Genomic DNA, 21,144 nt, shown 5'->3' with positions numbered 1-21,144 from the left:
AATTGTTTAACTTGGGTCAAATGTTTCGGGTAGCCTTCCACAGGCTTCCCACAATTAGTTAGGTGAATTTTGGCCCATTCCTCCTGACAGAGCTGGTGTAACTGAGTCAGATTTGTAGGCATCCTTGCTTGCACGCAATTTTTTCAGTTCTGCTAACAAATTTTCTATAGGTTTGAAGTCAGGGCTTTGTGATGGACACTCCAATACCTTGACTTTGTTGTCCTTAAGCCATTTTGCCACAACTTTGGAAGTATGCTTGGGGTCATTGTCCATTTGGAAGAGCCATTTGCTCCCAAGGCTTTAACTTCCTGACTGATGTCTTGAGATGTTGCTTCAATATATCCACATAATGAGGTCTTGGCTGATTTCTTTTGATTTTCCCATGATGCCAAGCAAAGAGGCACTGAGTTTGATGGTAGGCCTTGAAATACATCCACAGGTACACCTCCAATTGACTCAAATGATGTAAATTAGCCTATCAGAAGCTTCTAAAGCCATGACATCATTTTCTGGAATTTTCCAAGCTGTTTAAAGGAACAGTCAACTTAGTGTATGTAAACTTCTGACCCACTGGATTTGTGATACAGTGAATTATAAGTGAAATAATCGGTCTGTAAACAATTGTTGGAAAAATTACTTGTCATGCACAATGTAGATGTCCTAACTGACTTGCCAAAACTATAGTTTGTTAACAAAAAATGTGTGGAGTGGTTGAAAAATGAGTTTTAATGACTCCAACCTAAGTGTATGTAAACTTCCGCCTTCAAGATATATATATATATATATATATATATGGATGACTAGGACATCTATATAGGGCCAGAGGCGACCTGTCATTCAGGGCAGAGCCCCACCTGTTTTGAGCCCAACCTGTTTAGTTATTTTGGCATTAATACGTGTCACATATCAGTTTGCAAACAATCAAAAAACAAAAAATGGACTTAATAAAGCCGCATACAAACATGGTCTACTTTTCTTTCTTGAGTAAAGCAGCTCCAAAATGCATTGATTTTAGTCTAGCTCAGTGCTTTCTGTGGTGGTGGGGCAGCCAATGGAAGATACAGAGCTTAGGGGTTGGTAATGTTCTCTAGTTGCACCGTGATTGGCTCAGTGTTCTGTCACTCATGTGGACACTAAGTCACCGCAAAATCTACAGGTAGAGCTAGAAAATTCAAGCTCCTTCGGTGCTGCCGTAGAGTTACATTAGAAGTGCTCATCCAAGAAGGTTCAAGGTCATTGGCCACAGATATAATTACGTCTATTCACGTTATATCTACCGTAGCTTTGATTGGACTGATCATGTCAACGTCACACTTTCAAAGTCTTAGCTAGCAAGCTAGACAAGCAGTCATCATCATGAATCAAGTCGACAATCTACTGACAAATCCTTTTCAATCCTTGTCATATGAAGATAAATTATGAAGCGAAATTATAGATAAAATGTAGCGGTGCTCATTGCCCATAAACATTACACAATAAGTTGGAAATCACAAATTCAACAATGAGTTGGTTTGGAAGGAATCAGTGGCTAACTGCAAGATTTTGCAAAACAATCAATAGCCTGCTATTCAGTGGAGTTGTTGTGTGGTCAAAGTATGGGTTTGAGGGTCTCTTTTACAAGTTTAAAAGGATAAATATTCAACCTTGGCCATGCTGTCAATCCAACAACTCGAAACTCAGAACTGGGAAATGTCAGACTTCAGTGAGTTCAAGACAACTGGGAACTCTGGGGGAAAACAAATATATATATATATTTAACGGGCTCCGACTTGGAAAATACGTTTTGAATGGTCATCCAACTCTGCCTTTTTCTAGAACTCCAACCTGAAGATCACGGACGCCATGATTCGACTTAGTTTTTTTGTGTTTTCGAGTTCCCAGTTGTTTTGAAAGCACCATGAATCCAGAGAATCCCAGACTTTGATGACAAAATTTGCAGCCAAGAAGGACCACCTGTTCTGTTCAAGAGAGCACAGCACAACTGTGAGTTCAGAAATGTCTTGTATGCTGCTGCATAAATGATGTAATATGCCAGGGAGATATGTATACTGTAGCTAAGAAAGTAATACTAAGTGTATGTTGTGTAGTAAGCTGTTAGTAGTCCATTTGCCTCATTCTAATACAGTGCATTCGGAAAGTATTCAGACCTGTTGACTTTTTCCACATTTTGTTACGTTAGAGCCTTATTCTAAAATTGATTCAATCGTTTTTTCCCCCTCATCAATCTACACACAATACCCCATAATGACAAAGCAAAATCATGTTTTAGAAATGTTTGCTAATTTATAAATAAAAGAGAATTGAAGTATTCAGACCCTTTACTCAGTACTTTGTTGAAACACCTTTAACAGTGATTACAGCCTCGTATTCTTGGGTATGATGCTACAAGCTTGGCACACCTGTATTTGGGGGAGTTTCTCCCATTCTTCTCTGCAGATCCTCTCAAGCTCTGTCAGGTTGAATGGGGAGCGTCGCTGCACAGCTATTTTCAGGTCTCTCTAGAGATGTTCGATTGGGTTCAAGTCCGGGCTCTGGCTGGTCCACTCAAGGACATTCAGAGACTTGTCCCAAAGCCACTCCTGCATTGTCTTGGCTATGTGCTTAGGGTCGTGAACCTTCGTCCCAGTCTGAGTTCATGAGTGTTCTGGAGCAGGTTTTCATCAAGGATCTCTCTGTACTTTGCTCCGTTCATCTTTCCCTCGATCCGACTAGTTTCCCAGTCCCTGCCACTGAAAAACATCCCCACAGCATGATGCACCTGAGCTCAAGTCTCATAGCAATACTGTAAATATTTTTTTTTATTTTTACACATTTGAAAAAAAAACAGTGTTTGCTTTGCCATTATGGTGTATTGTGTGTAGATTGATGAGGAAAATGTTTATTTAAGGCTGTAAGGTAACAAAATGTGGGAAAAGTGAAGGGGTCTGAATACTTTCTGAATGCACTGTAATTTGGTCCATTTTCACCATATAATTTAGCCTACTGTGCTGACTTGGTGGTGCACATTTAGCCTATAGCCTGTTTTAGAGAAATGTCATCATTAAATATTGTAAGACCTGTTATTGTCTGCTTATATGCCCCCTATATTTATTCTATAGTTCTGACTTGGTGTACAGGGAGAATACTGTAAGAACAGCCCATGTTCTGAATTCTGTCGCTGTACATTTCAAAAGTGCTGAACAAATAGTTATATTGACTACATCCGCCCTAGCTCGCTCATTAATGTCTTAATCTAAATTACAGATTGTCCTTTATCTGCTCATTGTCTGCACATCTTAATTGTCAGTAGAAACCACATTTGTTTAAGCAATCAGCCATATCAGCTATGTTTTTAAATGAAGCTGAATGAACTGTTTGGCTGCCAGACAAGGCTCCACTGATAGCCAGGTGTAGCAGTGGTAAGGTGTTGGGACTGCTGTTGGGACTCTGCTGTTGGGACCAGCTTTATGTACTGTAGGCCCTAACAGTTTGCGGGCACCGTTTGTCACCGTTCTAGTGCAGTTACTGTATTGTTTATGTATTGCTTAGTTTTGTGTTGTGTAGTGGCTTTGCTGGCATCCCCCCAAAACATATATTTTTTTAGTTTGCCCCACCAAGATTTACATGCTAAAATCGGCACTGTATAGGACTATATATCAATCTAGAACAGGATTGTCTATTTTGGATGGAGAGAGAAAGACGAGCGATAGGCTGTTTTTAAAAGTCTGCAGCTGCAATAGAAAAAAATTAAACGAATCTTTACAATTAAAAAACTGCTGCAGAAAATGTAGGTCTACCTGTCACAATACAACAAGTTACAATGATGAGATGATTGGTCTACACATGCATTGTGAACTGCTCTCCATACTGAGATGGGCTGTGTGTCCCCACACCCTAAACGTTGATTTATCATGTAGACGTGGGAGAAGTCAGATTTAGACATAGCATTTAGCATTTATCATTTAGCAGTTCCATTTCACGCCATGCTGTTCATATAAATAATGTATTATAATTTTCCTGGTTTCTCGCTGTTATTTAACCTGGGAAAGGGAGTGGTTTGGGGCGGTAAATCTCGGTAACCGGGTCCCCGCCATTCAATCCTAATCTGTTCTCGTTCACGTTTTATAAGGTATAAACCTCAGTAACACAGTTATTAAACATTTAATTTGGGAAGTATTTTGTCTGTTACATGTGTCAAGTCTTGAAATCAGACAAACAACTGCACACGGCATATAAAATGTTGTAATGTCTCTCTGTTATTTTATATGAAAATGCGCAAACTCCAAACGTATCGCAGTGCGTGTCGGGATAGCACTTCGCTCTGAAGTCTTGCTGACTCGATTGAAGGGGCTATCAGAGGGTCTAATTAGGCTTTACACCCTCCATCATTTTCAGTATGATTCCCAATCTGTCCAGTCGAAACTCCTGGTGTGTTTAGTGCTAGATAAAAAGCCTGTCAATCCTTGGAAGCCTACAGCAGCATTAAGGTTGCCAAACCCAGAATGAAATACAGAACAACAAAAAAACGAATGAAAGAATTAAGAATATCCGACAAACAAAATGTATCTTTATTGGATGGTCGATACCTGTTTTTATAAAGTTTTGTAAAAAGATTCAACAATACAGTATCAGCAATGGCAACAATAATTCATTCACTCAAACAAAATACATGTGTTTGCTTTTTAATAATAAAAAAAAAATCTAAGTAAGTGCAGGCAGAAAGGGAACGCAGTAACAAAATGGTTGCTTTGTGTCTTAGTAGTCAGGATGGCATTATAAGGTCTGTCTGTCTGTCTGTCTGTCTGTCTGTCTGTCTGTAGGACAGTTGCTGAAAGCTGACTGTGGTGCAGTAGTCTTGGTTTGGCAGTGGTCCGTAGTGGGACACACAGACACACACAGTGCATGGCACTGATATTATCTGAGAAGATTGATGTCCCTGTCAGTCAGTCACACACACACACACACACACACACACACACAGTCACGCATCTACTGTACACCTCTCTCCCTGAATATAGGAAGAGAAAGGACTGTGGATGGAGGGACCACAGAGAAAGGACTGTGGATGGAGGGACCACAGAGAAAGGACTGTGGATGGAGGGACCACAGAGAAAGGACTGTGGATGGAGGGACCACAGAGAAAGGACTGTGGATGGAGGGACCACAGAGAAAGGACTGTGGATGGAGGGACCACAGAGAAAGGACTATGGATGCTCACTGGGGCGCAGTACTCAGAACCAGAGATCTGCATAGACACTGACCCCAGGAGCAGTTGTGTGTGTGTGTGTGTGTGTGTGTGTGTGTGTGTGTGTGTGTGTGTGTGTGTGTGTGTGTGTGTGTGTGTGTGTGTGTGTGTGTGTGTGTCTGCGTGTCTCCGTCATGTGTTTGCGCACATCCACATGTGTCTAGCCAACAGGTCGTAAGGCGAGACCGTTATGAGTCACTGGGGCCGGGCCGGGCGTGGGAAGAAAGGTTCTGTCTCAGAGGGCGTGGCTAAGGGGTCGGCCACCGTCATTCTGAACTCGGACCCTTGACCTCTCTGGATCACCACCAGCACGCCAATCAGAATCCAGAAAAAGAAGTTCACCCACACCGCAGTCTGGAGAGAGAGAAGAAGAAGAAGAAGATGGGGTGGTGTGATGATGTCAGATAAGTCTGTTAATACTGACCCCAGCCCTGTATAGTCCAGTGTAGTACTGTCTGTTAATACTGACCCCAGCCCTGTATAGTCCAGTGTAGTACTGTCTGTTAATACTGACCCCAGCCCTGTATAGTCCAGTGTAGTACTGTCTGTTAATACTGACCCCAGCCCTGTATAGTCCAGTGTAGTACTGTCTGTTAATACTGACCCCCAGCCCTGTATAGTCCAGTGTAGTACTGTCTGTTAATACTGACCCCAGCCCTGTATAGTCCAGTGTAGTACTGTCTGTTAATACTGACCCCAGCCCTGTATAGTCCAGTGTAGTACTGTCTGTTAATACTGACCCCAGCCCTGTATAGTCCAGTGTAGTACTGTCTGTTAATACTGACCCCAGCCCTGTATAGTCCAGTGTAGTACTGTCTGTTAATACTGACCCCAGCCCTGTATAGTCCAGTGTAGTACTGTCTGTTAATACTGACCCCAGCCCTGTATAGTCCAGTGTAGTACTGTCTGTTAATACTGACCCCAGCCCTGTATAGTCCAGTGTAGTACTGTCTGTTAATACTGACCCCAGCCCTGTATAGTCCAGTGTAGTACTGTCTGTTAATACTGACCCCAGCCCTGTATAGTCCAGTGTAGTACTGTCTGTTAATACTGACCCCAGCCCTGTATAGTCCAGTGTAGTACTGTCTGTTAATACTGACCCCAGCGTTGTATAGTCCAGTGTAGAACTGTGTTCCAGTGTAAGGACTGATCCAGGTCCTAGACTGAGCCTCTTCACAGCTAGATGGAGGGAGTAAATCCAGAATTCATTCATTTGCAATAGGAATGTTTACACACTTTACAAACATCTAAGTTTACACACTCTACTGCCCACACAGTTCTGAAAACATGACACATCTAAATAAGAAGTCTAGTTGTATTGGTACTCACAAACCATTTAGAGTTGTATTGGTAGTAGCAGTACTCACAAACCATTTAGAGTCGTATTGGTAGTAGCAGTACTCACAAACCATTTAGAGTCGTATTGGTGGTAGTAGCAGTACTCACAAACCATTTAGAGTCGTATTGGTAGTAGTAGCAGTACTCACAAACCATTTAAAGTCGTATTGGTAGTAGTAGCAGTACTCACAAACCATTTAGAGTCGTATTGGTGGTAGTAGCAGTACTCATAAACCATTTAGAGTCGTATTGGTGGTAGTAGCAGTACTCACAAACCATTTAGAGTTGTATTGGTAGTAGCAGTACTCACAAACCATTTAGAGTTGTATTGGTAGTAGCAGTACTCACAAACCATTTAGAGTCGTATTGGTAGTAGCAGTACTCACAAACCATTTAGAGTTGTATTGGTGGTAGTAGCAGTACTCAAACCATTTATAGATTTTATATGAAGAAAAGCTACTCCTAATACAAGTTTAGGTAGATGTGTATGGTACCTGGTGATGTTGGGGACAGTGTGTAGGACAGAGTCACACAGAGAGTCTCTTCCTCTCTTCAACATACAGCCCGTCAACAGGAGGAAGAAGAGAAACACACTACACATCACCAGGGTCACGTTCAGCCATAGACGCTCTCTGGAAGGAAACACACACACACACACACACACACACACACACACACACACACACACACACACACACACACACACACACACACACACACTCACAGGTCATAAGGTTAGACAGACATTGTGGAATGTTGCACAATGCACATAATAATGGGTTAAAAATGGCAACATCTACGCATAAGTACATGGACTGACAGGCACCTAGCCTATTAAGACAGGTACCGAGAGGCGGGACATCGCTGGCTTTGTGACTGACAGGCACCTAGCCTATTAACACAGGTACCGAGAGGCGGGACATGGCTGGCTTTGTGACTGACAGGCACCTAGCCTATTAACACAGGTACCGAGAGGCGGGACATGGCTGGCTTTGTGACTGACAGGCACCTAGCCTATCAATAGAGAGCATTAGAAGATGCATATCGTTCATTCTAGTGGGAGAGGGCTATAAGGACTTTTCTGACTAGCGAATTTAAACTTTTAAATGAAAAGAAACCTTGTTAATGACATGCTAGCAGATACCCATAGACTTCCAGTCATTGCACGCTAACACTAGTTAGCATTGTCTCGCGTAACTACCTATTAATTTCCTTCATACTGAACTTGGAGACATACAAATTGTATTCACAAGTTCAGCAGACTCTGGGGAAGAAGATAACGGACCTGAAGTATTCCTTTAACGTATATTAAAATCACAGTGCAGCTTTCTCTTTCTCTTTGCTAATGATGTGTGTGTTCAGTCTTCGGTCTGTTGAGTGTAGAAGATCCTAGTTTGTTCAATGCGAAATACAGCGTTCCGTTAAGAGACACAGATAGGCCTAGCGCACGGTTCTGACTGTCAGTCTGGTGGCCGACCTGCCTATACTGTTCCCCTCTATCTCCGTCCCTCGCTAGTTCGCTATGAAAGATGCCGGTGTTTGTGTTCTCGGGAAGTACGACAACTAATCAGCCTCCTCCGTTCCAGATTATTTGATTTGACAGTTTTGGTTGCTTAGTGATGGCTGTTAGTCTCGCTTTAGAAGTACCCGTTCAGTGGCGCTTTGAAACCATCTCCAGAGAAGGTTTTCGTCCCTGTAGCTGTAGTTTACCCTTCCAGACAAACAAACAAACCCTTGAAAGTGACTCGGCTACGGCATCTGACGGAGGTAGATATAAGGTCACTGCTCGACCCTAGCGGTTATAGTAATAGGACCATTGTTCTGCATTGTGAATTGACATGGAATTTAGATTTTTTTTTAAAATTGTTTTAATGGAAAAAAAAGATGAAGTTAAAATGGCAGTTTAAACATGAAGCAAAATTGTCAATTTGTCACAGGCAACATGTTCAGTACATTCGGAAAGTATTCAGACCCCTTGACTTTTTCCACATTGTTATGTTAAAACCTTATTCTAAAATGGATTAAAAAATACTCAGCAATTTACACACAATACCACATTATGACAAAGCGAAAACAGGTTTTTAGACATTTTTGCTAATTGATTAAATAAAAAACAGATACCTTATTGACATAAGAATTCAGACCCTTTGCTATGAGACTCGAAATTGAGCTCAGGTGCATCCTGTTTCCATTGATCATCCTTGAGATGTATCAACAACTTGATTGGAGTTCACCTGTGGTACATTAAATTGATTGGACATGATTTGGAAAAGCACACACCTGTCTATATAAGATCCCACAGTTGACAGTGCATGTCAGAGCAAAAACCAAGCCATGAGGTCAAAGGAATTCTTCGTAGAGCTTAGAGACAGGATTGTGTCGAGGCACAGATCTGCAGCATTGAAGGTACCGAAGAACACAGTGGCCTCCATCGTTCTTAAATGGAAGAAATTTGGACCCACCAAGACTCTTCCTAGAGCTGGCCACCCGGCCAAACTGAGCAATCAGGGGGAGAAGGGCCTTGGTCAGGGAGGTGACCAAGAACCCGATGGTCACTCTGACAGAGCTCCAGAGTTCCTCTGTGGAGATAGGAGAACCTTCCAGAAGGACAACCATCTCTGCAGCACTCCACCAATCAGGCCTTCATGGTAGAGTGGCCAGACAGAAGCCACTCCTCAGTAGAAGGCACATGACAGCCCGCTTGGAGTTTCCCAAAAGACACCCAAAGACTCTCAGACCATGAGAAACAAGATTCTCTGGTCTGATGAAACCAAGATTGAACTCTTTGGCCTGAATGCTAAGCGAGATCCTTGATGAAAACCTGCTCCAGAGCGCTCAGGACCTCAGACTGAGACGAAGGTTCACCTTCCAACAGGACAACGACCCTAAGCACACAGCCAAGACAACGCAGGTGTGGCTTCGGGACAAGTCTCTGAATGTCCTTGAGTGGCCCAGCTAGAGCCCAGACTTGAACCCGATCGAACATCTCTGGAGAGACCTGAAAATAGCTTTGCTATCCAACCAACCTGACAGAGCTTGAGAGGATCTGCAGAGAAAAATGTGTGCCAAGGTATGCCAAGCTTGTAGCGTCCTACCCAAGAAGATTCGAGGCTGTAATCACTGCCAAAGGTGATTTAACAAAGTACTGAGTAAAGGGTCTGAATACTTATGTAAATGTGATATTTCAGTTTTTTATTTATTAACAAACATTTCTAAAATCCTGTTTTTGCTTCGTCATTATGGGGTATTGTTTGTAGATTTGATGAGGGGGGGAAAAAATGATTGAATCCATTTTTGAATAAGGCTGTAACCTAACACAATAGGGAAAAAGTCAAGGTGTCTGAATACTTTCCCGAATGCACTGTATATAGATAGACATGTACAGTGATATATAGAGAAACACTCACCTGTTAACCCCTCCATCCAGGCAGCATGTATATATCCAGTATAGTGATATAGAGAAACAGAACACGGCTACACACACTGAGATCGCAGAGACAAAGTAACAGAGCGAAGGAGAGCTGGAGGTCTGGACCAATATGGAGTCTGATGAAGAGTTGTGGGTCACTGTTCCATACAGCATACAGCGACCCCTGAAACTCCCCTGGACAGAGATGGGGAGGGGTAGAGAGGGAGAGAGAGATCACCAGTCATAGTGCATCAAATAACTGTCCGTCCGTCCGTCCGTCTGTCTCTGTTTGTTTGTGTTTCTCTGTCTCTCAGGGGCATCATTTCAGCTAAACCAGGGTATGGCAAAGCTTCATTTGTGAATTTATACATCATTTAAAACTTTTAACATGCTGCGAGGAACAGCGATAACAAGCAACATTGACTCCAGCCATTATCACCTTTGTTGCTATAGCACCATTCACACCAGTCAATAGGGAGACTGAACATTCACCCCAGTCAATAGGGGACTGAACATGCACCCCAGTCAATAGGGGACTGAACATTCACCCCAGTCAATAGGGGACTTAACATTCACCCCAGTCAATAATAGAGGACTGAACATTCACCCCAGTCAATAATAGAGGACTGAACATTCACCCCAGTCAATAGGGGACTTAACATTCACCCCAGTCAATAATAGGGGACTTAACATTCACCCCAGTCAATAGGGGACTTAACATTCACCCCAGTCAATAGGAGACTGAACATTCACCCCAGTCAATAGGAGACTGAACATTCACCCCAGTCAATAGGGGACTGAACATTCACCCCAGTCAATAGGAGGACTGAACATTCACCCCAGTCAATAAAGGGGACTGAACATTCACCCCAGTCAATAGGAGACTGAACATTCACCCCAGTCAATAGGGGACTGAACATTCACCCCAGTCAATAGGAGACTGAACATTCACCCCAGTCAATAGAGGACTGAACATTCACCCCAGTCAATAGGGGACTGAACATTCACCCCAGTCAATAGGGGAATGAACATTCACCCCAGTCAATAGGGGACTGAACACTCACCCCAGTCAATAGGGGACTGAACATTCACCCCAGTCAATAGGGGAATGAACATTCACCCCAGTCAATAGGGGACTGAACATTCACCCCAGTCAATAATAGAGGACTGAACATTCACCCCAGTCAATAATAGAGGACTGAACATTCACCCCAGTCAATAGGGGACTGAACATTCACCCCAGTCAATAGGGGACTTAACATTCACCCCAGTCAATAGGGGACTTAACATTCACCCCAGTCAATAGGAGACTGAACATTCACCCCAGTCAATAATAGAGGACTGAACATTCACCCCAGTCAATAGGAGACTGAACATTCACCCCAGTCAATAGGGGACTGAACATTCACCCCAGTCAATAGAGGACTTAACATTCACCCCAGTCAATAGGGGACTTAACATTCACCCCAGTCAATAGAGGACTGAACATTCACCCCAGTCAATAGAGGACTTAACATTCACCCCAGTCAATAGGGGACTTAACATTCACCCCAGTCAATAGAGGACTGAACATTCACCCCAGTCAATAGAGGACTTAACATTCACCCCAGTCAATAGGGGACTGAACATTAACCCCAGTCAATAGGGGACTTAACATTCACCCCAGTCAATAGAGGACTGAACATTCACCCCAGTCAATAGAGGACTTAACATTCACCCCAGTCAATAGGGGACTGAACATTAACCCCAGTCAATAGGGGACTGAACATTCACCCCAGTCAATAGAGGACTTAACATTCACCCCAGTCAATAGGAGACTGAACATTCACCCCAGTCAATAGGAGACTGAACATCCACCCCAGTCAATAGGAGACTGAATATTCACCCCAGTCAATAGGGGACTGAATATTCACCCCAGTCAATAGGGGACTGAACATTCACCCCAGTCAATAGGAGACTGAACATTCACCCCAGTCAATAGGGGACTGAACATTCACCCCAGTCAATAGGAGACTGAACATTCACCCCAGTCAATAGGAGACTGAACATCCACCCCAGTCAATAGGAGACTGAACATTCACCCCAGTCAATAGGAGACTGAACATGCACCCCAGTCAATAGGGGACTGAACATTCACCCCAGTCAATAAAGAGGACTGAACATCCACCCCAGTCAATAGGAGACTGAACATTCACCCCAGTCAATAGGAGACTGAACATTCACCCCAGTCAATAGGGGACTGAACATTCACCCCAGTCAATAGGGGACTTAACATTCACCCCAGTCAATAGGGGACTGAACATCCACCCCAGTCAATAGGAGACTGAACATTCACCCCAGTCAATAGAGGACTGAACATTCACCCCAGTCAATAGGGGACTGAACATTCACCCCAGTCAATAGGGGACTGAACATTCACCCCAGTCAATAGGGGACTGAACATTCACCCCAGTCAATAGGGGACTGAACATTCACCCCAGTCAATAGGGGACTGAACATTCACCCCAGTCAATAGGGGACTGAACATTCACCCCAGTCAATAGAGGACTGAACATTCACCCCAGTCAATAATAGAGGACTGAACATTCACCCCAGTCAATAGGAGACTGAACATTCACCCCAGTCAATAGGGGACTTAACATTCACCCCAGTCAATAGGGGACTGAACATTCACCCCAGTCAATAGAAGACTGAACATTCACCCCAGTCAATAATAGAGGACTGAACATTCACCCCAGTCAATAGGAGACTGAACATCCACCCCAGTCAATAGGAGACTGAACATTCACCCCAGTCAATAATAGGGGACTTTCTACAAAGACATGTCATACAAGATATTAGCTGCTACGTACTAGCTCAGACATGGGCGCCTGACTTTGTCTGAAAGTTTAGAAAAATATGAATTTTTTATTCAATTTTTTTTTTTAATGCAATTCTACATTGTTTCTTTACAAGGATAATCCATATTTATGAACAGAACACAATAATTATTCTTAGGTTCTGCTATAATAAATTAAATTGAACTTGAGTACTGGTATTAAAAAATACATATATTTTAAGGAACACAATCCAATTATTTAGGCATATATGCCAACAATGCCGAATTTATCATAACATTACAGATAACAAATCCTAATTTCTAAATTGCCACATATATATTCAGTCAATAAAAAACAAATGCCATTTAAGATTAGTTTATCGAAACCATAATATCAATTAGTTATATAATATAATGGAATATATTTTTCATACAGGCAGTAACCTCGGCAGTTTAGCTTGCTTGAGAAAGCCTATGGCAGTGCCTTACATTTGACATTTTTACATTTGAGTCATTTAGCACAGGGCAGGTAGCCTAGTGGTTAGAGTGGCGCGGCGGCAGGTAGCCTAGTGGTTAGAGTGTAGGGACGGCAGGTAGCCTAGTGGTTAGAGTGGAGGGGCAGCAGGTAGCCTAGTGGTTAGAGCGTAGGGGCGGCAGGGTAGCCTAGTGGTTAGAGTGTAGGGCTGGCAGGTAGCCTAGTGGTTAGAGTGTAGGGCTGGCAGGTAGCCTAGTGGTTAGAATGGAGGGGCGGCAGGTAGTCTAGTGGTTAGAGTGTAGAGGCGGCAGGTAGCCTAGTGGTTAGAGTGTAGGGCTGGCAGGTAGTCTAGTGGTTAGAGCGTAGGGGTGGCAGGTAGCCTAGTGGTTAGAATGGAGGGGCGGCAGGTAGTCTAGTGGTTAGAGCGTAGGGGTGGCAGGTAGCCTAGTGGTTAGAATGGAGGGGCGGCAGGTAGTCTAGTGGTTAGAGTGTAGGGGTGGCAGGTAGTCTAGTGGTTAGAGTGTAGGGACGGCAGGTAGCCTAGTGGTTAGAGCGGAGGGGCGGCAGGTAGCCTAGTGGTTAGAGCATAGGGGCGGCAGGTAGCCTGGTGGTTAGAGCGTAGGGGCGGTAGGTAGCCTAGTGGTTAGAGCGTGGGGGTGGCAGGTAGCCTAGTGGTTAGAGTGTAGGGGCGGCAGGTAGTCTAGTGGTTAGAGCGTGGGGGCGGCAGGTAGCCTGGTGGTTAGAGCGTAGGGGCGGTAGGTAGCCTAGTGGTTAGAGCGTAGGGGCGGCAGGTAGCCTAGTGGTTAGAGCGTAGGGACGGCAGGTAGCCTAGTGGTTAGAGCGGAGGGGCGGCAGGTAGTCTAGTGGTTAGAGCGTAGGGGCGGCAGGTAGCCTAGTGGTTAGAGTGGAGGGGCGGCAGGTAGCCTAGTGGTTAGAGTGGAGGGGCGGCAGGTAGCCTAGTGGTTAGAGCGTAGGGACGGCAGGTAGCCTAGTGGTTAGAGTGTAGGGGCGGCAGGTAGTCTAGTGGTTAGAGCGTAGAGGTGGCAGGTAGCCTAGTGGTTAGAATGGAGGGGCGGCAGGTAGTCTAGTGGTTAGAGTGTAGGGGTGGCAGGTAGCCTAGTGGTTAGAGCGTAGGGGTGGCAGGTAGCCTAGTGGTTAGAGTGTAGGGGCGGCAGGTAGTCTAGTGGTTAGAGCGTAGGGGTGGCAGGTAGCCTAGTGGTTAGAATGGAGGGGCGGCAGGTAGTCTAGTGGTTAGAGCGGAGGGGCGGCAGGTAGCCTAGTGGTTAGAGCGTAGGGGCGGCAGGTAGCCTAGTGGTTAGAGCGTAGGGGCGGCAGGTAGCCTAGTGGTTAGAGTGTAGGGGCGGCAGGTAGTCTAGTGGTTAGAGCGTAGGGGCGGCAGGTAGCCTAGTGGTTAGAATGGAGGGGCGGCAGGTAGTCTAGTGGTTAGAGTGGAGGGGCGGCAGGTAGCCTAGTGGTTAGAGCGTAGGGGTGGCAGGTAGCCTAGTGGTTAGAGTGTAGGGGCGGCAGGTAGTCTAGTGGTTAGAGCGTAGGGGTGGCAGGTAGCCTAGTGGTAAGAGTGGAGGGGCGGCAGGTAGTCTAGTGGTTAGAGTGTAGGGGTGGCAGGTAGCCTAGTGGTTAGAGTGTAGGGGCGGCAGGTAGCCTAGTGGTTAGAGCGTAGGGGCGGCAGGTAGCCTAGTGGTTAGAGCGTGGAGGCGGCAGGTAGCCTAGTGGTTAGAATGGAGGGGCGGCAGGTAGTCTAGTGGTTAGAGCGGAGGGGCGGCAGGTAGCCTAGTAGTTAGAGCGTAGGGGCGGCAGGTAGTCTAGTGGTTAGAGCGTAGGGGGGCAGGTAGCCTAGTGGTTAGAATGGAGGGGGGCAGGTAGTCTAGTGGTTAGAGTGTAGAGGCGGCAGGTAGCCTAGTGGTTAGAGCGTAGGGGTGGCAGGTAGCCTAGTGGTTAGAATGTAGGGGCGGCAGGTAGTCTAGTGGTTAGAGCGTAGGGGCGGCAGGTAGCCTAGTGGTTAGAGTGTAGGGCTGGCAGGTAGTCTAGTGGTCAGAGCGTAGGGGCGGCAGGTAGCCTAGTGGTTAGAGTGTAGGGGCGGCAGGTAGCCTAGTGGTCAGAGCGTAGGGTTGGCAGGTAGCCTAGTGGTTAGAGTGTAGGGGCTGGCAGGTAGCCTAGTGGTTAGAGTGTAGGGGGTGGCAAGTAGCCTAGTGGTTAGAATGTAGGGGCGGCAGCGTAGCCTAGTGGTTAGAGTGTAGGGGCGGCAGGTAGCCTAGTGGTTAGAGTGTAGGGGCGGCAGGTAGCCTAGTGGTTAGAGTGTAGGGGCGGCAGGTAGCCTAGTGGTTAGAGTGTAGGGGCGGCAGGTAGCCTAGTGGTTAGAGTGTAGGGGCGGCAGGTAGCCTAGTGGTTAGAGTGTAGGGCGGCAGCGTAGCCTAGTGGTTAGAGTGTAGGGGCGGCAGCGTAGCCTAGTGGTTAGAGTGTAGGGGCGGCAGCGTAGCCTAGTGGTTAGAGTGTAGAGGCGGCAGCGTAGCCTAGTGGTTAGAGTGTAGGGGCGGCAGCGTAGCCTAGTGGTTAGAGTGTAGGGGCGGCAGGTAGCCTAGTGGTTAGAGTGTAGGGCCGCAGGTAGCCTAGTGGTTAGAGTGGAGGGCGGCAGGTAGCCTAGTGGTTAGAGTGGAGGGCGGCAGGTAGCCTAGTGGTTAGAGTGTAGGGACGGCAGGTAGCCTAGTGGTTAGAGTGTAGGGGCGGCAGGTAGCCTAGTGGTTAGAGTGTAGGGCAGGCAGGTAGCCTAGTGGTTAGAGTGTAGGGGCGGCAGGTAGCCTAGTGGTTAGAGTGTAGGGGCGGCAGGTAGCCTAGTGGTTAGAGTGTAGGGGCGGCAGCGTAGCCTAGTGGTTAGAGTGTAGGGGCGGCAGCGTAGCCTAGTGGTTAGAGTGTAGGGGCGGCAGCGTAGCCTAGTGGTTAGAGTGTAGGGACGGCAGGTAGCCTAGTGGTTAGAGTGTAGGGACGGCAGGTAGCCTAGTGGTTAGAGTGTAGGGTAGGCAGGTAGCCTAGTGGTTAGAGTGTAGGGGCGGCAGGTAGACTAGTGGTTAGAGTGTAGGGGCGGCAGGTAGCCTAGTGGTTAGAGTGTAGGGGCGGCAGCGTAGCCTAGTGGTTAGAGTGTAGGGGCGGCAGCGTAGCCTAGTGGTTAGAGTGTAGGGGCGGCAGCGTAGCCTAGTGGTTAGAGTGTAGGGGCGGCAGGTAGCCTAGTCGTTAGAGTGGAGGGGCGGCAGGTAGCCTAGTGGTTAGAGTGGAGGGGCGGCAGGTAGCCTAGTGGTTAGAGTGTAGGGGCGGCAGGTAGCCTAGTGGTTAGAGTGTAGGGGCGGCAGGTAGCCTAGTGGTTAGAGTGTAGGGGCGGCAGGTAGCCTAGTGGTTAGAGTGTAGGGGCGGCAGGTAGCCTAGTGGTTAGAGTGTAGGGTAGGCAGTTAGCCTAGTGGTTAGAGTGTAGGGGCGGCAGGTAGCCTAGTGGTTAGAGTGTAGGGGCGGCAGGTAGCCTAGTGGTTAGAGTGTAGAGGCGGCAGGTAGCCTAGTGGTTAGAGTGTAGGGGCGGCAGGTAGCCTAGTGGTTAGAGTGTAGGGGCGGCAGGTAGCCTAGTGGTTAGAGGGTAGGGACGGCAGGTAGCCTAGTGGTTAGAGCGAAGGGGCGGCAGCGTAGCCTAGTGGTTAGAGTGTAGGGGCGGCAGGTAGCTTAGTGGTTAGAGCGTTGGACTAGTAACCGAAAGGTTGCAAGATCGAATCCCCGAGCTGACAAGGTACAAGTCTGTCGTTCTGCCCCTGAACAAGGCAGCAACAGGCCATCATTGAAGATAAGAATTTGTTCTTAACTGACTTGCCTAGTTAAATAAAGGTAAAATAAAAACACCCCTCTGGTAGGCGGAGAGAAGGTTGAAGGTTTGAAGCTTATTTTCTTGCAATTCTACACATTTTGTCATGTGGTGCAAAGAAAATGTTGCTGTTTTAAAGCATTTTTTTGCTGCAATTCTATACATTTTTGCCATGCCTAATATGTATTCATGTGATATTTGACTGACTCAAACATTACAACAATATATATGGGTTAAAAAAACCTAGCTAAAAAAGGTTAGCTGACATGGACTAGTTGATCTGGACATTTCTGACAAGTTACACATATCTCTCTAAGGTCTGTAATGACTGACTTGACAAGAGGAACTGATAATGTACTACCCAATATAGAAATGTCACCTTGTGCATTCTACCATCACAACTTTCAAGAGTAAGTTGAAAGCCGGACTGAGTGACAAAAAAAAATGTATTACTTTGTTTTTGTGTGTGTGTGTGGGGGTCGGCCTTCCATTCTCCTTGATTTTCAGCTGCTGCTTAGCTAATGCAGGACAACAACATAGAGAAGCTAACAATGACATTTGACTTTGGTGTGATTTGATTGGTGTGAAGCCAAATCCAAACTGGCATCCCTTGACATTTATTTTGCTGTTTCAGGACCATTCACATTTGAGCTCACTCAGCTCAGCTCAACGCTGATTGGGTATTATAAAACATTTTATTATCAAGAGAGGCCAAATGCTAGCTGGCTTCCCTTACTATTGAATTCAAAGCTACGGGCCAGACAGCATCATGGGTTACACATACCGAGACAGAGGGGTGCTGTTTCCCTCGCTCTGAGTGATTTCTCCGTTGAGAAAAGCCACTTGGGAATTGAAGGGAAATTATGAAACAGACGCAAGTTTTGGAGGAAGTCTGGCTTCCCTTAGCATCCATGAATACACGCCCCTGTGGTCAAATCGATGTATTTGGAGCTAGATTCCACAAAGCCTGGGCTCCATAAACTTCCTTCAGCATGGAGTGGCGTTTAGTCCACTATTTTCATGTAAAATCAATCAGCACTTACCTAGCCAAAGCCATCTACTATAGACATGTTTACCTTTGTGATGTGTTGAGAAAAGTTCACCGCTATTCTCTGCAGCCGATGCTTTCCACAGAGAGGAAGAGGCGAAGCGAGAGGTTTCACTCTGACCAAACTCTGTCCAAAATAAGCGCCATTGCGTTTCAATGGGCTTATTTTGGACCTAAGCTTGTTGCATTCTTTCCCGTCTTTGGAACAATGACTCATATTGTTAGGGCAGAGACATAAGCATCTCGTCCTTATATACAGATCTCTGCTATTCATAAAGACAGCCATACAAATGGCCTTCCCTCCCGCGCCCAGGCGTCTGCATGGTCCTAAAGCCAAGTCAGTCCTTCTAATACAGCTAAACTACATTTGTCTTCTAATCGGGATTGGAATGATTTTAGTAGCCTATTTTAAATGGTTGGTGTTGAGCTTGCATACCCAATTGACACCCCTTCTCTCTCTCTCTCTCTCTCTATGTCTCTCTCTCTATGTCTGTCTGTCTGTCTGTCTGTCTGTCGGTCATTTTGCTCTTGACTCAAAGCATGCGGTTTATAATTTGACACCAGGAGACCGCAGCCAGATCACATGATAAATGTCTATCAGAGCTCTTGGGTTTTAGTTCCACGTTACAGATGACTGTCACACCTTTAGCTACACTTCCAGGACTGATATTTTAGGAACAAATGAAAGCTGTTTGTAAGAGAGGTCATGTGTCACTATAGAATGTAGCCCAGTGGGCTATTGTAGATTGAACATGAACTTGAGACTAAATAGCTTAAACTATGCCAAAATTACTCTACTTACATTACAGTCATTTAGCAGACGCTCTAATTCAGAGCGACTCACAGTAGTGATTGCATACATTTCATGCATTTTTTTTTTTGTACTGGCCCCCGAACCCACAACCCTGGCGTTGCACACACCATGCTCTACCAACTGAGCCACAGAGAAGCCATTTCCTGTTTGCTAAAACTCTTAATAGTTTGCCTAATTTCAGTTTACGTGAAAATAACATTAGTATCGTGTAGATAATCATTGTACCCCACTAAACCGCTGTGAAATATATTTTCCATAACCAAAAATACTGTTGTTTCAGCTGTTTGAATCTGGTGTACAAAACCGGAAGTTAAAGACGCAAAAACAAAACTTAATAAGGGTAAACAGAAATTACACACATATAACAGAGCTATAGTTTATTTGACTTGCTTTCAAGTAGAATGATGCATTTATAACTCACATTTTATGTGAATTTGGTCGCCCAAAAAAAGTTACATTTGCCACTAAAGGGCCCTGCCTTGGTCGAATGAATATAGAGTTAAACGGTTTTAAGTGGGTTTTCCCGTACCCATACTGGTACAAAATAGAATTAGGATGGTGAAACTGGTGCAGCATTAGGAGAAAGCAGCGAGGCAGTCGGTCATATGACCAGTATCATACACTTTCAGAAGTCCTACTTTCTCCTAATGTACAATACGCTTATTCAATCATAAGACATTACATTAGGCTACTATACTACTCCCCCAGTCAAACTCATTTTATCTGGTGATTCAAATAAAGAAATGTCCGCTTGGAAAGTAAATCAAAGTAAACTTGTACAACTGCGACATAACAGTCAGTCCAAAGCAGACAGCCAGTCGAAACACTAAGTCAACATTAGCCTACCAGTGTTTGCAAAGTTAACACGAGAAGACAAAGTTTTTTTAACTTTCTTTACCTGTGTGATAGTGAGAGAAGCTGCCGTGACGATTCCACAAACGAAGCAACTGGCGTACAATCCCATCTCAAGGAAAAGTAGCCACGGTATCTTCGCTATTGCCATCATCGTCCCCTACTCAAACCCTCTCTCTCTTTCTCTCTCTCTCTCTCTCTCTCTCTCTCTATATATATATATATATATATATATTTATATATTTATATATATATATATCTCTTTCTCTCTCTCTCTCTCTCTTTCGCTCTCTCTCTCTCTCTCTCTCTCTCTCTTTCTCTCTCTCTCTCTCTCTCTCTCTCTAAATATATATCTCTCTCTATCTCTCTCTCTCTCTTTCCGGGATCTAACGGACCGCCTGACTGACAGACGAAGCCTAGACGACAACCGGGACGCGCTCTAACCGTTTATAACAACATTCCGGAACTGCCTCCGAAGCGCGCATTCGACACAGTTAAAAAACCACTGGTGCATCCGCTGAAATCGAGAAATGTCCAATACAAACTATACACTAGCGGTTCTGGGGGGGGGCAGTGCCCCTGTGACAACAATTTTGGACCCCCTTGTGGCCCCCCTAAATGTGGAGTATGAAATAATTTTTACATAACTATTTTTTTGCTATCGTTCTTTTTTTTACATCCGTTATTAGACAGTGGCAACGCGGAACACTAATGATTATGAACATGATATTTTGCCTGCTAATGCAGTGAAGAAAACGATATGACAACAATAACGTCTAATGTAACTGGCCCCTCTAACAGTACAACTGGGCCCAGCTTGGCTCCCCCCCCAGTTGAAATGGTCTAGAACCGCCACTGAAACCATAACTATCTAGAACAACTCTTTGACCTGCCCTGTCATGATGTGAAGAATTGAATGATAATCTCATCAGATCATTTTACATGGATATTGTGGTGGTTGCTCTATTTCTAGATGCGCAATGGAGGCTTGTTGGAGACCCCAAAATCCCAATATTGGCTAAGAAAACAATTAGGGGGAGAGGGGGAGGGAGAGTGATGGGGAAGGGGGAGGAGGGATGAGACAATGAAAAGGGAGAGGGAGAACATCAGGGAGAGGGGAGGAGGGATGAGACAATGAGAAGGGAGAGGGAGAACATCAGGGAGAGGGCAGGAGGGAGAGAGAGGGAGAGCATCAGGGAGAGGGGAAGAGAGGGAGAGAGAGGGAGAGCATCAGGGAGAGGGGAGGAGGGAGAGAGGGAGAGCATCAGGGAGAGGGGAAGAGAGGGAGAGCATCAGGGAGAGGGGAGGAGGGA

The 21,144-nt window shown here is 45.5% G+C and overlaps 1 protein-coding gene across 2 annotated transcripts; it reads right to left on the bottom strand.

Moving 5' to 3' along the window:
- Positions 1 to 4,526: 4,526 nt before the first annotated feature.
- tmem179ba (transmembrane protein 179Ba) lies at positions 4,527 to 20,319 on the bottom strand. 2 transcript variants are annotated; one of them, XM_014206385.2, is made up of 5 exons: positions 19,878 to 20,319; positions 9,970 to 10,166; positions 7,057 to 7,194; positions 6,325 to 6,403; positions 4,527 to 5,578 (listed from the first exon to the last, which is right to left on the bottom strand). In XM_014206385.2, the coding sequence occupies exons 1-5, from the start codon at positions 19,983 to 19,985 to the stop codon at positions 5,420 to 5,422; spliced, it is 681 nt and encodes a 226-aa protein (XP_014061860.1). In that variant the 5' UTR covers positions 19,986 to 20,319; the 3' UTR covers positions 4,527 to 5,419. The 2 variants fall into 2 exon arrangements, with proteins under 2 accessions (XP_014061860.1, XP_014061859.2); XM_014206384.2 differs by lacking the exon at positions 19,878 to 20,319 and adding an exon at positions 18,194 to 18,480.
- Between the last annotated feature and the right edge of the window lie 825 nt (positions 20,320 to 21,144).

The sequence above is a fragment of the Salmo salar genome, chromosome ssa07 (assembly GCF_905237065.1).
Source record: "Salmo salar chromosome ssa07, Ssal_v3.1, whole genome shotgun sequence".
NCBI lineage: Eukaryota > Metazoa > Chordata > Actinopteri > Salmoniformes > Salmonidae > Salmo > Salmo salar.
The sequence above is the reverse complement of the archived record's forward strand: the minus strand, read 5'-3'. Positions and strand labels throughout refer to the sequence as shown.